Genomic DNA, 18,243 nt, shown 5'->3' with positions numbered 1-18,243 from the left:
ACCACATCTTATTTAATCTGCCTACAACGCAGGGGTCTGATAAACAACCTTAAAATAAGGTAAGCGGATTGTCGGGGGGCCTCTTTAAAAACAATCCGATTAGGAGACGTAATTAAGTCAACACCTTCAGCTTTCAGCAGGTCCCAGGTGGACATTCTCAATGGAAATTCAGAACATTGCGACAGCAATTAAATGTCATTCAATTTAAAATTCAGAGGCTGGGAAATAGACTGGTAAACCAATTTGGGGAGATAAAAGGTAAAACATTAAAGCACTGGAATGCATTCAGCATGAGTTTTTGATCTAGGTCAATTCCAGATCTCATTCCATCTCCCATGATATCTAAGCCACATGGGTACTGAGATTGAAGTGACAAGAATCTGACCAATGGCAATTTCAAAGGACAAACCGTATGCGGTTTGGTAGATAGTGGATGGTGATGGGGTCATCAATGGACTGACTCTTGCTATTGGACAAACTGTATGTTCATGAACATCCATAGGTCATGTGGCATTTCATTAAACGTACCACCATAAAAGTAAGAAAAAAAGATTGAATGCTTAGCTGTAGTTCAGACGTGGAGGTGTGAGGGGAATCAATTTCAATCAACCTTGGACTGCAGCAGATGTCTGCCCTTTCTTGGGAGGGGGGGCAGGGCAAACATTGCCACCACAGCATGTGCTCCACATCATTTGTGACTCATTACTTCCTGCTAGTATGTAAATAACCATCAGGACAGGTGATCAAGTGCAAGGTGAGTCACCTGTAAAGTAGTGATGTTTACCTGAGGCACCTGGGCGTTTCCCAATAGAGTATCGCTTGAGTTCACATCAACAAATACCAGCTATGCATACAGGGATTGCCTAGGATGGGCCACGCTGACACATGTACTAAACATGCAGTTATGGCTCAGTTGTTGAGGACTAACATTTTCTTTGGGCATTTTTCCAGGCACTTTGTATGGTGATTACATCCATGGTCCAGAGAAAAATAGACTCCAAGTCGAATTTGACGTTGCTGCTACAGCAGCCGTGCAACACCTGCACTTTCCGCACGCAACTGGTGTAGCAGGTAACACTAATACAATAGTCAACTCCATAATACGCTAGTCTCACTGAGGTGGATTTCACGTGTGGTGTAGCAAGGCGGTTACCCCCAGACTACACAGGTTACGCTGGGGATGCTGCACCAGGCAGTAACAGAAGTGTGCCGTCAGTCAAGCGGCAGACGAGAGAGGCTTTGTGTGGTCAACTTGAGTTTTCATCTGGATGTCTATTTATATGCCATGGACAGAGGTAAAAATAGACTTTAATCCTAAACTTGCGCTGCAGCACCAGTCTAGCATGTCTCAGACAACTGCCACGGCTTAGGATGCCGTGACATGACATCCAAAACAGAGCCGTGACATGCTTTGGGCTGTCACGACCAAGGGATGTAATGTCACAGAAATGGTGACAACTCAAATCCATTCTTGTTCATACATCCTCTCAAATTACATGGGAATTCACTGCCCTTATCCGGCTCCGAGCTGTGACTGAAACATAGCATTGTATCTCTTGATCGAAGGCTACGCCTAGCTTTCGGACCAGGAATGGGCAGAACAGTGTCTCTGAAAACAGATTGGGTTGGGCTGCCTAGAGCAGCAGCCCTCAGCAAAAATGACCTCATCATCTCACACAGGTGGGAGAATGCCGTGCAGTCAATCAACATTAGCCTACATGCTACTGCACCAGTCTCATGAGCACATGCAACCAAGCACACAGTGTCTCCCAGTGCTCACAGCCAATGAGAGCCTGCCAGAGCCCCTTCCTCCCTCCCTCCCTTCTCACTGCTCCGCCTCTCTCCCCCCTCCCCCCACCCAAAATGAGTAGGGGTCTCCCCATTGAGCGCAGGCTCATCACTGACAATAGCAGCGAGCGAGAGACGGAGGCATCAGCAGCTGTGACAGCGCCATTGTCCGAGCGCTAATCTCAGTCTAGGGCTCCGGTCTGATAGCCGAGGTTCAGGCTGCACAGCAGGATTACATCACACCACTGACCGGATTGATTTTAAAAAGTTGCGCAACCCCCCCCCTAGCGCAAGCCAGGCTAAAGACCATCCCTTGCTTGACACATGACTGTAGCATGTGCTTCTGTTTCCATGGTTTCCTCATGCAAGTGGGATGACGACAGTGGAGTCTTGTTGACGTCTAGACGTAGAGCATGTCCGTAATGGCTGGCCGTTTCCACCTGATTGCGTCGGAAAGAGTGGACATTTGATCTGGCCAGGGGGCTTGCATGTCAATCAGGATATCATCTTTTACCCAGAGGGGGTGACCAGCCCACCCAGCAAGCCACTACAGCATGGTACTACAGCTTTGTCTGTCAGGTTTTGGGAGCAAGCAATCATCCATCAGCACCCACAAAATGGGGGGGGGGGGGGGGGGGTAAGACAGATCCTTTAGGACCATGTGGAGTTATTGGGAGTTTTCCCAGGTGTCACATGCGCAGAGGTGCACATCTCAACCTGAAACGTGAGAGAGGGCCACCATTTCCACCACAGGTCACAGCAGAGGGCCCTGCAACATGGCTGACAGCTGAAGGTTGTGAGCCATAAGGCTCATCAAGTCAAGTCAGTCTATGTAATGTGACCAGGCCATAAATCTGTATATGCAGGCTAACTGTATGTACCTTACACGTGATAATGACATTAAACACCCCTTGAGTTGACCCATCAGTGGCAAAGAGCATAAAGTAGGAAGTGTGACCAACATGTACTATTACCAAATCAATTAAAAGCATCAAGACACTGACTAGTATTACTTAATGCAGCAGACCTTCTGGTAGTACAATCACAGAAATGCAGGGACATTTGCTTTTAAAGTGAAAGGTCCTTAATGTTCTGTGCTTCTAGGAATGCCACATGCATTCACACAAAAATGTATTTGTTTTCAAAGAGAACATATCTGCAAGTCATATTATTCACATCAAATTAGGGTGGGGTATACTTGGGTACACTTGTAGGACAAGGCTTGCTTTAACCTTTGAGAAGATAATCAGAAGTGAAATGTTTTGCCCTGGACTTTGCAATCAGGTCAGTCCTGATGAAGGTAGCCTAAGCTATAGTGAGACTGCATTACAACCCATAAACACAATCATATGGAGGAAGTAAGGCCCCAAGTATCTGAACAGTACTGATGTAGTACATAAACAGGTAGGACAAAGATGACATACTGTATGCCATTGAACCAGCGCAACAAAAGGACAGAACAGACACCCAATATGTCCGGTTATACCAAGCAGCCATTTTAAGATGAAATATACATTTTCACACCTCAGTTTGAGCAGTTTTCCTCAAAAGCTTACATCAAGCACAAAAGTAACCAGAGACATTGTTTCATAATTTCACACAGCTATCCCACTGTGATCCTTCACACCAGACATGCCATTGTTCTCCCAGCTTTGCCCAATGAAGCTTTCTATACAGCACACTGTGACCATGAAAGGAGAATCCCTCTGCTGCCACCTAGCCTCCTGCATGTATGAAATATTTCACAGTAATTTGACCACATAATTAAACCACCTCTAAAATACATCAAAACTTTTCCCAGTCAAAAACACGTATGGCTTAGCACAATTCATTTGCCACAATTTAATTTGCTTTCTTAAGGCACATTTTAAGAATGTTTTTAATCTTATCAAATGTTTTTCATTATTTGCCATCAATTTCTTGCACAGCACAATAGCACTGGATAATTGCATAGGCGACAATGTTAACGCAAATTTCTCAAAAACACAAAAAACAATGACGTGCACCTTTATTTACTGGTGTCTCCATGTTTTTGACACAGACCATCAAAATGGACACAAAATGCTACTACAGGGGTGGTAGCGATGGCTTATCTCTACTTTCTGAAAAACGGCCAAACCTAAGAATGGTTCAAGTCACACGTTGGCTACAAGCCAGATGTTGGAAGCATTTATTTGGTCATTTTCGATAAACCAGTCAAAGGTCACCAACTACATAGAAAGTATGAACTTAACAGTGACTTCAAAATCTGTTGCAGCGTCAATAAAATAAGAACTGAACCCGCGGCTCAATAATTGGTAACCAACCCCAAGCTGCGCAAAATCTGTTCTTTTGTAAGAATGTTTCCAAATCTAATGTAACCAAACTCAACTATTATTCAACTATCCAACGCACTTGTTTTCATTCTGAGCTAATTAAACAATTCTCCAATACTCCTGACATCGATGTCAAACTGCTCGAAATTAATTGTGGACAAATCTTTCACAATAAAAAGTATTTGTGCGCAAAAGTGTAATTTAGAAGCTGTAATTTGCCCTTACCTGCAACTGTGCTGGGTTTGAGCTGCTGGAATTGTGCCCAAGCAAGTCAGTGAGTAAAAGTACAAAATGTTCACGTTGCAAGCTATATAGGAGGCAGGGCAGCCTATAGATGCATGATGGGGGTGTGGCAGTCTGAGCCATGGAGCACACGAGCCACAGACCATGCACACAAAGCACATAGTCCCCTATCTGAGTGGAATGAACCCGTCTAACATGATCTATAATGTTGGTTTTTGCTCGGAGTTGAAGTATTTTTTTACTTTATTGATAATTAAGAGGTTTATTTCACGCACATGAAATGTGCATGTTTAAGGCAGATGATTAGAATGCGAGTACTTATTTGCTGGTATGGTTTCCCATGTTCCCTTTTCGCGTGGGATGTTTTTTGTATTTTGATGAGTATCTTATACTTCTTTTTGAATCGTTTTTTTTTCGTAATTGATTTATTGACTGGCGGATTATTACTGTCGTTGACTGAAAAGTAAATTGGGCCCATTGCTTAAGACCGAAATCCAACACACAAATGGTTGTTGTTGTGCTCTGTGTATGGTATGTATGGAACATGCGTTTGAATTATACCCTTATGCTTTGTTCATGAGGAGGCTGAAACTACACATTAATAGGCCTCTAATCTTACTTGGACTGTTCTTATCCACTCCTGTTGTTAACGCTATCCTGGAACAAATGGCTGAACCAAAACATTCCAGGATCTGTTGGGGTCGTTGATATGCGATCCATGGGGGGGGGGGGGGAGTGTCCTCAAAGTATAGACTACTTCCCATATGCTGGATGTCATTTGAGGTTAATTCTCCATATGAAAGGAGTGAGAAAGTCACTCTAAAGTGCAACATTTTGAGGGTGTCACCTCAGGGTGGATGGAGGAAGGCAAGGGAGGTGATATACAGGTTTTATATATACAATCACCTCCCCTACAATCTCTGGCTGAACTATCACCTCCCCCACATTCCTTTAGTCTATACTTTGAGGACACTGTCCCTTCCCCCCTCATGGATCACACCAACGACCCGAACGGACTCTGGAAGGTGATCGAGGTGTACCTCAAGGGGACCGTGGAGGGTGGACAATCGTCATTTGTGTTGTCTGACTTGAAAATGGGCAGTTGGTTGTCCGCAGTGTTCTGTGTAGCTTCTCACTTCTAAAAATAATTATTTTCATGAATGTTCTTCATTGTCTTCTCCAAGCTCCTCCGAACGAGCACTTTCACTGTTGTCCCCAGTTGTGTAAACTTACTAGAAAAATGACATGCGTCTATGTATACATTCTGTACTATAGACCAAACTTAAGCAGGGTTGCAAATGCCCACCATTCCCTTTCCCCCCCTATAGGAGTCAAACTTAAGCAGGGTTGCCCTCCATTCCCTTTCCCCCCCCTATAGGAGTCACCACGTCAAGGGCACATGTGCCACAACTCCGCTGACTGTCTGACTGTACTCTATACTGGTCGTCATAGGCGTGTGTTGTGGATAGCGACACTCACAGGTTTAAATTTCCTGTAGAGGTCCTTTGGCTCCAGTGCGCTTTGCGAGGACTGTGTGTGTGAAACACTGAGGCGAGAGGCACTTTGTGCGTTCCTCACGTTGGGTGGGTTGAGAAATTGCAGCTTGCCTCGCTGTGTTGCTCATGCTGTGATGGGAGCAGTCCCCCTAGTTCAAATTGACCTATTATTGGCTCCCCACAGCAGTAGCCTATAAGCAACCTCTTCCAACGTTTGAGAGGCAGATGGTTCAGGTACAATAGTGTGTTCCCACAACCAGGGAAATGTTAGACATTAACCATGTAGGTCCAATGTATGCATTTGAAAATCAGCTCTGGCAAATCATTTTCTAAAGTTAAAAACACTGATGGGTCTCTTCTTCTCGTCACGTTATTCAAGTGCTGCAGAATTGAATGGAGGAGAGAGCCATCTACTGGACAGAGGCCCCAGTGAACTGTGGCCCTGTGAGATTTGTCTCTGCCTGCCAGTCTTGATTCCACAATATCGATCTGACACTGACCTCTGCTGGAGGAAATATGTATCACATTGGTGTTTGACGCGAGTACCACTGCATATACGTATGAAGCTTGTTCAACTTTGAAGGCCAGTATTTTGGGGATGGTCCCCTGGAATATAATATCTATAGTTCGCACTATCACCCTCCCCCTGAGAACTGTCATATCGGACTCTGACATTATTGCAAATTATTTGCACTAGTACTATTGTCACTTTTTTTTATTATTACTCTTCGTGTTGACTTGTTGATTGTTGCTGACTGTTGTTAAATATATGCCATTCAGCTGACGCTTTTATCCAAAGCGACTTACGATCTTTTTGGTCCCAGTGGGTCCAAAGTCATTCATTTCTATTAATTTGATATCATGTATTCATCCTGTTCATTTTTGTAAAGAGGCAAACATTGCCCCAGTTAATCAAAATATCCATCCCATCTTCATCCAAGAACGTACTTTGTTGACCTTTCTTTCAGGCCAGCAGAGACCAGAGAAAGCAGGATGAGGTTTGTCATCTGCAGGTAGTCTTCTTCCTTGAAGAAGACTGTTTATTTGGCCATGCAATCAATTATCATCAAAGACAACACACCCTGCATCTCCCCCCCCCTCCCCCCTCCAAGAGGACACAGGTGTACAGAGAACAAAGCTCTGCCATATTTGGCACCCCTGGAGCAGTTAGGAGTTAAGTGCCTTGCTCAAGGCACAACAGCACCTTAGATATGATGCCAGTAACCTTCCAGTTACCAGCTCACATCCGTAGAGATCGAACCAGGAACCTGCCGATTGCTGGCTAGCCTCTCTAACCTCTAGGCTACCTGCCACCCTCTTGTAGTCAAGCATCAAGGTTATGGATCGGATGTGTACATAAATCAACTGTTATAGTGTTGAATTTAGACATACTGCTGAATATTTTCAAGAAAAACTGAAGCCTTGTTGAGAAACAGGCTCTAGCCCCTACAGTACGCCCTAGAAAGTTATGTAAACCTGAAATTATTGGTACTGATATAACTATTGGCATAGCTCCACCTTGTCCTATGACACACCTATCCAATCCAAGTGTCAAAGGTTATCATAGATTTTCATAAAGTTCATGATAGAAACCTATAGTGATTAGTCAACAAACGATATTTTGGATAATTTTAATCAAGAACATTTAGAACATTTAAATTCATAGGAGTCACAAAAGCTTTCTTCCACTGTTTTTACAGAACATAATTTAATAAAATAAACAATAGAACATTTTCATCAGATTTAACAAATGATTAAGTTCACATTATAAATCTTACGTGGGTTGATTTTGTGTGTTGACCTAATTTAATCTTAGTGATTATTTTTGAATGGTGTCTTCTAAATGTCAAGATCTAATGTCGATACAGTATTTCAAAGCATTTGGTAAGTAATTCATTGATATTACTTATACAAGTAAAAAACTAAAGGAGATAGTGGCAAAAACCCTATACCCCTTAAACATTTTAAAAACACACTTTAGCTGCCTTATGATAATGTTTGGGTTTTAAAATTAGATTTAAAAACCAAAATGTAGGAAAATATTTGTAACATTCAGCAGTTAAAAAAAAGGGTTTAGAAAGGGTAAAAATGTTACTTTGACAGGATATGGACGGTATTCATTTAACATGGCGTAAAAATGGATATGAACATGAGAACCCCCCCCTGAACAGCTTCATTACATCAAGTGTAAGCCCACAATGAACTATAAATGAAATCTTTAATATAAAACTTGGTAAAAAATACTTATTTTAAACTGTACAGTCACCAAGTACACAGAATGATCAAAACTTAAACAGTTCTTCATTTGGCATCTCCAGCGGCCTCAACCTTTGCTGCCTAGAAATAAGGAAAAAATATATTGAACAGCAGTTTTTTCAGGTATGCAAAACCAATAGCCAAAAGCAAACATGCAGTTTGCCCTCATACATTAGCCGTGGGAAGGAAGCATCAGTGCAAAGTTTGCACCTGTTATTTACTGAAGGGAATAGAAACCTTAAAACTATTAATTCAATCAAGTTTAAGGTTGTAGGCTGAATATGAAATGGCATGACCTGACACTGAAAACAACAAAAAGATCCTTTTAGGATCTATTAAGAAACACACCTCTGTCTTGGCATCACCATTTTCAGCTGGGTTGTCCTTCTTTCCTTTGGTTACCTTCTGAAATATAACACATAAGACACATGATTACACACACACACACACACACACACGCCCACACACACACACGCCCACACACGACCTGAGGTGTATTTTCACTTCAAGATGTTACGCATCTTGTCACATGCTCAAGAGTACCAAATACTTGAAATAGTTTTTCTAAGCCTTTCCCTCGTGTTCTGTTGGAAACTAAAATGAGCAGGGCACCTTCAAAGTAATGCTAAAAGTCACGAATCAATTTCCTGTTTAAGAGATGACACAGAAGCACGCTTTTTTCTAACTGAACTGTTAACAACTGTAATCAACTATTACATTAGATACAATGTAACCCGTCTGCACAGACTCTTGGTAAAGAGGGATTCTAAGAACATTAACCTGAAGTGGACAGACAAACATATTCAACATACTTTCGCTGCTGGTGCAGCTTTTTTGGGTTTAGCTGCCGGCTTTGTACGGGTAGGCTGCTACAAAAAAAAGGGGAAATAAAGTAAGTCACACAGGAGTTTGCAAACCACAAAAAAAATAAGATGAATAAAAAACAACAAAGCTTAGATTTTAGATTTTTCAAGACAACTTACAGATGACAACCGTGCCGAACGTCTAGTAGGCTGGGGGAGAAGAAGAAGGAAACATAGATCTTAAAGTCGAACAGTAAATGCACCACCTATCCGATCTTAGTATAATCCAGATGGCTAAACTGCTGTTATAACTGATTAATAACGGCAAACAACAATTGTCTAAAAAAATTACTGAACCTAAACAGTTAAATGGATACACCAAGGCGTACATTTAAAGACTACAACTGAGTGGACTTATGCAATAAGCCTAACTGCCTTGTGATTTGTGTGACATTTTTACCAATCAGGGTGAATGATCTACATTTGACATTAAACAGGACCACAACATAGTAAGAAATGCAAACCTCCTCCTTGCCCTTGGCAGCTCCATCAATCTGTAAAAACAAGCAGAGGCAGAATTGTGACTTCAGTTGAATACACTTTTATTAGGCAGGGCATTATCGTTGTGGTAAAGTGAATTATCAGATTAAAATGTATCAGTCACTGTCTGTTTATAGTACATGGGGTCAGCCCAAATCTGAAAAGGCACATTTTTACGGTCGCTAAAGGAAATGTTAATCCGTTGTTGCCTGGCTTCATTCTATGGAGGGGTTCTTTCAAAGAACCTTTGATCCTAATAAAGCATTACACCACAGCAGGATGCCCCCAGATAACATGCTGTTCTTTTGTTGCTATAAATGTATAGGCCTAAACCTAATGATTTAGATTTGGCATAACGGGTTAAAGTACAAGAAACCGAAACCAGTTTGTCGTCTTTTTCTTACAGACGTAAATTTCCACTTGTTTTTGCCAACGTTCTATGTAATTCCCGCGCTTATTCAAATTCAAATCTGGGCTGTCACCGTGATGACAGTCTGCGCGCTTGACACTTCCTTTGTTTTGCATCAATTGCGCGCCCATCGCCCGGACAGCAGTCAACATGAAGTTAGCAAATCTTACTTGCTAGCCTAGGGTGTTTGCTGACCAGGCTACGCTCTTTCGACTACCAATAGTACTGTGGATTTCAATGATAGCGAACTTCCAGAGCTAAATGCTAACAGATATGTAGCTAAACCTTGATTTAGAATAAAATACAAGGTCACTGAAAAATACAAATTCACAACATCAACAAGCGCTAATTTAACCAAGGCAAAAAACACCAACCCACTCAAATACATGATAATTAAATGTCTTTTTAATGTGTTGACCAGTATTGGTTGCTGTTGGATGTCTAAGATGCGCATTAGTATGGTTGCAAGCTACAATTTGACAGTACAGAGCTGTCAAAAGATGCACCAGCAATTGGCGCGTTTATTTTACCTCACAATTTGGAGCTCTAAATTGGTCATAGACACGGGGTAGTTGGTAAATATCCTTAACGTATATGCCCTTAAAAATATGTATACAGTATTGATATTTATAAACCTTTGGTACAGTTGAGATACTGGGTGAGTGCTTAGCCCTGGGTGAACTGTCTGCCGCCATTTCTAAACGATGACATTCTGATGCAGAAACCGAATGCAACATAAACAGACCCAACCTCAACAACAAGAACGAAGATTAAAAATACATTTTCCCTCAAATAAATAATTTCCTTACCTTTCTTTTAGGCATCTTGATGACACTTTGGAAATTAAGAGAAAATGCTAATAAAATGCTATTTAGCTTGTGAACCAAGTTTCTTTCGCTAAGAGCTTGTAGGGAACACCACGTCAGTAACAATGGTGAATGTATAGTAATAACCACAGAATGTTTTATTAAGTTTTTGTATTGAAATATAAGATAGAAACTGGTTTGAACCAGTTTTTATATTTTGCTGTCAGGCATTGGATGCAAACATAATCACATGCTTATGGGCGTGACCTATCTCTTAAAGAGATAGATAGACTGTACTTTATTGATCCCCGAGGGGAAATTAAGGCGTTACAGCAGCTCACATCACAAACAACAACAAAATAAAGTGACAATAGAATAAAATAGACACCCGAAACATTATATACAGTAAGAACAGTCGGGTATGATTTAACATCCCCCAGCCTGACTCTGATCACCCCGATCGAGCCAGCCGGAGGAGGAGTTGTACAGTCTTATTGCGGCAGGCAGAAAAGATCTCCGAGAGCGCTACTTAGTGCAACGTGGTTGTAATAATCTGTTGCTAAAGCAGCTTCTCTGCTCTGCCACAGTGTCATGTAGGAGATCGGAGGGATTGTCCATGATGGCCAGGAGTTTGCTCATCCTCCTATTGGCCACCTCCTCCACAGTGTCCAGGTGACACCGATGACAGAATCAACTTTCCGAATAAGCTTGTTCAGCCTCTTGGTGTCACCTTCCTTGATGCTGCCCCCCCCAGCATACCATCACGTACAGCACTGCGCTGGCCACCACTGACTGGTAGAACATGTTCAGCAGAGTCCTGCACACGCCAACGATACACACGACTCTTCTGAGGTGTGTCTTCTCTGGGAATGAGACTGATGCCTCGTTTGTGTGTATCCAATAGAAAGCCATGCCCTTCACCCCAATGGCATGCATTTGAAAGACACACGTTACAGAACAACAATTACAATCATGACATCTTGCAAGATGAGATGTATGTTGTGACCCACTTCTTAAGCAATAACATTTAACCAAAATAAGTCAGTATAAGTCAGTGAAGAAAGTGTCTCTCTTGTGCTGCAGTGCGCCCAGGAAGTCCTAACCCCTTTCTTCTTGGCTGGCAATGTAGTTTAGCAGTGCTTCCTGTCTCCTCTAGACATCCAAGGGCTTTTCATTCCCATGATGCTGTAGGAGGTCTGCTACGCAGATGCGGTCTGCCTCCAACTACTGTAGGGCTACTACTCTGGCTTTCTGCAGTGCATTAAACACATACAGATTCGTCTATCAGACAGATGATAATGTTCCATATAGTAGTGATGTAGTTCAGCAGTGCTTCCTATCTCCTTTGGGCGTCCAAGGATGCTTAGTGGGATTCTTGGGACGACCCTACCCGAACCGTTTTAATTGTCAACTTCAATGTGGTGAGCATTGAAGTTGGTGAGCATCCCACTTTTCATTTAGCTCTTTCTATTGCCATTGTGCTGTAGGTCTGCCTTCAGCTGCTGTAGGGCCTGGTCCATTGTGCTGTAGGTCTGCCTTCAGCTGCTGTAGGGCCTGGTCCCCCAGATGTTTTGAACGATGGCATGAATATTCCATTTCGAGAGTTCTGATAACTTGGGAACAATAGCAGAATGAAATGCCTACTTGTTGTTATGACTACTAGTGGCACCACAGTCTTGGCAATGTGCTGCTGAAGGTCCAGGGGCAGCATAGTCATTAACTGTAATTCAACTTAATACAAAACATTATGGAAACATTTAGACAAAATTAGGGATCAAACTGAAAATGTGACTTAAAGTATCTGCATCACTACTTGGTACAATGGCTTTCTGCGAACATGGGAGTGATTGGTCATGAATTGGTCATAAATGAGTCACACATTGCACTTTGAACTAAATGAAGATATGATCACAAGTTTATTCTGCAAGACAAGGAACCTGGTCAAAATATAGTTTAACATGTTGCCTCATACATGAAGTCAAGTATTATTACATGTCAAACATGACCATAAACAAAGTTACAGTATCACATGATGACATTCATTGAGATTGTTATTTGACCACCACACGTAAAGCTTTCTGATGCTGTAGTTGGAAAATAATTGACTCTTCTGATGTGTATCCTCTCTGGGAATGAGACTGATGCCTCCTTTGTGTGCATCCAAAGAAAGCCACGCCCCTCAGGACCAGTCTTCACCTCAACGGCATGCATTTGAAAGACGCACGTTACAGAACATATAAAATCATGACATCTTGACCAGACATTTCTTTTTTATTAGACTTTGGTCAGACTCCTCTACAAACATAAATATCCCCACATATAGCCCCATAGCAGTAAAATGGCCTTCATCTTTGTATAAATCAGTAACACAAAAAGAAAGTTTCCTAACATTCTTCCTTTTTCCACAGCCCTTTAGGGAAATATGAAGGAAGAGGGGTGGCCCAATTCAACATGGGGTGTACGTTGTGACCCCCTTCTTAAGCAACAACAGCCTGGCTGGATAAGTCAGTGAAGAAAGTGTCTCTCTTGTGCCGCAGTGCGCCCAGGAAGTCCTGAACCCTTTCTTCTCGGCTGGCGATATAGGTTAGCAGTGCTTCCTGTCTCCTCTGGGCGTCCAAGGGCTTTCCATTCCCATGATGCTGTAGGAGGTCTGCTACGCAGATGCAGTCTGCCTCCAGCTGCTGTAGGGCCTTGTCATCTTGGTGATGGTCTCTGGCTTTCTGCAGTGCATTAAACACATACAGATTAGTCTATCAGAGAGATGATAATGTTTCATACAGTAACCTTAGAAATACCTGAATAGATCTGTAATTGAGCTGATACTGCACTATGGCTTCACACAGGTTCCAGAATGAGTATTCAGGCCACAGGACTGACTGGAACACTAAGCAGGAGTGGGATGTCTGAAGGGTCAAATATTGCTGAATATTAATGCATTCATACTAGAATTGTATTAATCACATACTTTTGATATTAAAGGAGCTGTGCGTAAGTCTGTTGCAACCTCTGGCCACCGAGACAAAATTCAGTTTGAAGTTCCAAACAAGATCCCTCCTAATAATAATATAACCCCTTGAAATGGACTTGCAGTGGCTGTGGTGTTTCTGCATACATGCTTGATTTGATGAGGCAGCTACCTGAGACAGAACGGCAAGTCCACTCCCCTAGAACACCCATGGCAAATTGTAAACAAACCCCTAGACACTATTTTTGAAATTCCTTTTTGGAACCAAAACAGTGTTTGTAAATGAAATATTTCTTTCAAGGGATCTCATTCCCTGATCGCTACCGATTAAACATAGTCATTACAACTATTAGAAAGATTGAATGTTACATGCTGCACCTTTTAAATACATATTGGGCCGGTTTCACAGACAAGGCTTAAGCCTAGTCCAGGACCAATTCACACTTTCAATGGCAAATTGCCACTGAGGATGCTTTTTAGTCTAGGTCTAGGCTTAAGCCTTGTTTGTGAAACAGGCCCATTGTGTATTGAAATACATTCATCACACTGACTGCCGGTCCTATCCTCCTTACCTGCCAGAGCAGGAAGTCGCTGAGTCGCACCTCTCCCGATGTGCGGATGAGCAGGTCAGGGTTGGGAGAGTTACTACTGTACAGACACTGACTCAACAGGTCTTCCGTCACATCACTGAATGCAACAGAACACAAACAGCAACTGGTTGAAATCTATGGACTACAGAATAAACATGACCTATTCAAATTCAAACAGGGAGCAATGTTTTGAGAGGTAAATCAGAGTGCATTCTCATCTGTTGATGTTCTTTACCTGGATTTGATTCGACCTTGCTCCACTCCCCAAGCTATCTCCCTGACGGCGTTGGCAATTTCATGTCTTGAGGTGTAGGCAAAGCACACATTAAGAAAGCATCTGTTGGCAGACAAAAGTGTGTCATTAATCAGTCTGTGTGACCTTTTATGTGCTTGTCAACTCCAGCTTGTTTGTACTATGGCTTGAACATTCGAGTGAGAAATTTCAGAGAGGTCAAGAACAAAAGGAGAATGAAATGCCTACTTGTTGTGATTACTGGTGGCAACCACAGCCATGGCAATGTGCTTCTGAAGGTCCAGGGGCAGCATAGTCAGGTCTCCTAACACCCGGATACACACCCCATGCTTCTCGTTTTCTTGGCTTAAGCAGTTCTCTTCTTCTTGTTCTTCCTCAGTAGTGGCTTCTTTGCAGCAATTTGACCATGAAGGCCTGATTCACGCAGTCTCCTCTGAACAGTTGACGTTGAGATGTTTCTGCTACTTGAAGTCTGTGAAGCATTTATGTGGGCTCTAATCTGAGGTGCTGTTAATTTGCAGTTGTTAACTTTAATGAACTTATCCTCTGCAGCAGAGGTAACTCTTGGTCTTCCTTTCCTGGGGCGGTCCTCATGAGAGCCAGTTTCATCACAGCGTTTGATGGTTTTCGCGACTGCACTTGAGGATACATTCAAAGTTCTTGAAATTTTCCGGATTGACTGACCTTCATGTCTTAAAGTAATGATGGACTGTCGTTTCTCTTTACTTAGTTGAGTGGTTCTTGCCATAATATGGATTAGAACAGTAGTCGAATAGGGCTATTCGCTGTATAGAACTGTGTACCAACCCTACCTCTGCACAACACAACTGATGGTCTCAAACACATTGAGAAGGCAAGAAATTCCACAAATTAACTCTTGACAAGGCACACCTGTTAATTGAAAACAATTCCAGGTGACAACCTCATGAATCTGATTGAGAGAATGCCAGAAGTGTGCAAAGCTGTCATCAAAGCAAAAGGTGGCTACTTTGAAGAATCTAAAATATAAAACATATTCTGGTTTGTTTTACACTTTTTTGTTTACTACATAATTCCATGTGTGCTTTCATAGTTTTGATGTCTTCAGTATTAATCTACAATGTAGAAAATAATAAAAAATAAAGAAAAACCATTGAATGAGAAGGTGTGTCCAAACTTTTGGTACTGTATTCAACATACTTTCGCTGCTGGTGCAGCTTTTTTGGGTTTAGCTGCTGGCTTTGGACGGGTAGGCTGCTACAAAAAAAGGGGAAATAAAGTAAGTCAACACAGGAGTTTGCAAACCACAAAACAATTAAGATGAATAAAAAACAACAAAGCTTAGATTTTAGATTTTTCAAGACAACTTACAGATGACAACCGTGCCGAACGTCTAGTAGGCTGGGGGAGAAGAAGAAGGAAACATAGATCTTAAAGTCGAACAGTAAATGCACCACCTATCCGATCTTAGTATAATCCAGATGGCTAAACTGCTGTTATAACTGATTAATAACGGCAAACAACAATTGTCTAAAACATGACTGAACCTAAACAGTTGAATGGATATACCAAGGCGTACATTTATAGACTACTGAGTGGACTTATTGTACATCTGTGTCAGTTGTTTTTGCAAGGAGAAGCCTGAGATGCGCATTAGTATGGTTGCAAGCTACAATTTGACAGTACAGAGCTGTCAAAAGATGCACCAGCAATTGACGCGTTTATTTCACCTCACGACTTGGAGCTCTAAATTGGTCATAGACACGGGGTAGTTGGTAAATATCCTTAACGTATATGCCCTTAAAAATATGTATACAGTATTCATATTTATAAACCTTTGGTACAGTTGAGATACTGGGTGAGTGCTTAGCCCTGGGTGAACTGTCTGCCGCCATTTCTAAACGATGACATTCTGATACAGAAACCGAATGCAACATAAACAGACCCAACCTCAACAACAAGAACGAAGATTAAAAATACATTTTCCCTCAAATAAATAAATTCCTTACCTTTCTTTTAGGCATCTTGATGATACATTGGAAATTGACAGGAAATATGAAATACTATTTAGCTTGTGAACCAAGTTTCTTTCGCTAAGAGCTTGTAGGGAACACCACGTCAGTAACAATGGTGAATGTATAGTAATAACCACAGAATGTTTTATTACGTTTTTGTATTGAAATATAAGATAGAAACTGGTTTGAACCAGTTTTTATATTTTGCTGTCAGGCATTGGATGCAAACATAATCACATGCTTATGGGCGTGACCTATCTCTTAAAGAGATAGATAGACTGTACTTTATTGATCCCCGAGGGGAAATTAAGGCGTTTCAGCAGCTCACATCACAAACAAAAACATCAAAATAAAGTGACAATAGAATAATAGAATAAAATAGACATCCGAAACATTATATACAGTAAGAACAGTCGGGTATGATTTAACATCCCCCAGCCTGACTCTGATCACCCGGATCGAGCCAGCCGGAGGAGGAGTTGTACAGTCTTACTGCGGCAGGCAGAAAAGATCTCCTATAGCGCTCCTTAGTGCAACGTGGTTGTAATAATCTGTTGCTAAAGGAGCTTCTCTGCTCTGCCACAGTGTCATGTAGGGGATGGGAGGGATTGTCCATGATGGCCAGGAGTTTGCTCATCCTCCGATTGGCCACCTCCTCCACAGTGTCCAGGTGACACCGATGACAGAATCAACTTTCCGAATAAGCTTGTTCAGCCTCTTGGTGTCACCTTCCTTGATGCTGCCCCCCCCAGCATACCATCGCGTACAGCACTGCGCTGGCCACCACTGACTGGTAGAACATGTTCAGCAGAGTCCTGCCCACGCCAAAGATACACACGCCACCACGGGGGAATCTCCCTTTTCTGCAATGGTTCTGAATCATCGCTTTTTTATGCTAAAATAATAATGAAAAAGTTCAAGACTTATTGCCTTTAATACAAAATATTACTAAAACGTTAAGCCAAAATAAAACTGAAAATGTGAATAAAAGTATCTACGTCACTATTTGGTAGCTCTGTCAAAGTAGAGTGATTGGTCATGAATACATTCACACTTTTCACTTTGACCTAAATTAAGTAAACATAATCACAAGTTTATTCTGCAAGATAAAAAACCTGGTCAAAATATAGTTTCACATGTTCATGTTCATGTTCATGAAGTCAAGTATTATTTATTACATGTCGAACATGACCATAAACAGAGTTACAGTATCACATGTTACTGTATATTTTTTAGGACTTCTATTTTATTTTATTTTATTCTATTTTAAAACTTATTGTATTGTTGCACTACTCTGTGGCACTGTCACTTTTGCATTTCACTGTATACTTGTATGCATGTGACAAATAAAGAATCTTGAATCTTGAATCTTGAATCTTGACATGATGACATTCATTGAGATTGTTATTTGACCACCACAACAAGTAAAGCTTATTAATTAATAATTTTAAAGCAAAAATAATTGACTCTTCTGAGGTGTCTCTTCTCTGGGAATGAGACTGATGCCTCGTTTGTGTGTATCCAATAGAAAGCCATGCCCCTCACCACAATGGCATGCATTTGAAAGACACACGTTACAGAACAACAATTACAATCATGACATCTTTCAAGATGAGATGTATGTTATGACCCACTTCTTAAGCAATAACATTTAACCAAAATAAGTCAGTATAAGTCAGTGAAGAAAGTGTCTCTCTTGTGCTGCAGTGCGCCCAGGAAGTCCTAACCCCTTTCCTCTTGGCTGGCAATGTAGTTTAGCAGTGCTTCCTGTCTCCTCTAGACATC

General features: G+C 41.6%; 2 protein-coding genes across 4 annotated transcripts; both read right to left on the bottom strand.

Moving 5' to 3' along the window:
* Positions 1–7,457: 7,457 nt before the first annotated feature.
* Positions 7,458–10,865, bottom strand: hmgn2 (high mobility group nucleosomal binding domain 2). Its single transcript, XM_083678134.1, has 6 exons — positions 10,660–10,865; positions 9,426–9,455; positions 9,082–9,111; positions 8,911–8,967; positions 8,447–8,503; positions 7,458–8,179 (listed from the first exon to the last, which is right to left on the bottom strand). Exons 1-6 carry the CDS (start codon positions 10,672–10,674, stop codon positions 8,144–8,146), a joined length of 225 nt encoding a protein of 74 aa, XP_083534260.1. The 5' UTR covers positions 10,675–10,865; the 3' UTR covers positions 7,458–8,143.
* Positions 10,866–12,549: 1,684 nt separating this feature from the next.
* Positions 12,550–16,606, bottom strand: LOC310810390 (dehydrodolichyl diphosphate synthase complex subunit Dhdds-like). Of its 3 annotated transcripts, none has more exons than XM_083678131.1 (7): positions 16,453–16,606; positions 15,815–15,844; positions 14,693–15,700; positions 14,447–14,548; positions 14,194–14,308; positions 13,452–13,559; positions 12,550–13,376 (listed from the first exon to the last, which is right to left on the bottom strand). In XM_083678131.1, exons 3-7 carry the CDS (start codon positions 14,755–14,757, stop codon positions 13,134–13,136), a joined length of 633 nt encoding a protein of 210 aa, XP_083534257.1. In that variant the 5' UTR covers positions 14,758–15,700; positions 15,815–15,844; positions 16,453–16,606; the 3' UTR covers positions 12,550–13,133. The 3 variants fall into 3 exon arrangements, with proteins under 3 accessions (XP_083534257.1, XP_083534258.1, XP_083534259.1); XM_083678132.1 differs by having other exon boundaries at positions 14,693–15,697; XM_083678133.1 differs by lacking the exon at positions 13,452–13,559.
* Between the last annotated feature and the right edge of the window lie 1,637 nt (positions 16,607–18,243).

This window comes from Argentina silus (assembly GCF_951799395.1).
Source record: "Argentina silus genome assembly, chromosome: 10".
In the NCBI taxonomy this organism is placed as follows: Eukaryota; Metazoa; Chordata; class Actinopteri; order Argentiniformes; family Argentinidae; genus Argentina; species Argentina silus.
The sequence above is the reverse complement of the archived record's forward strand: the minus strand, read 5'-3'. Positions and strand labels throughout refer to the sequence as shown.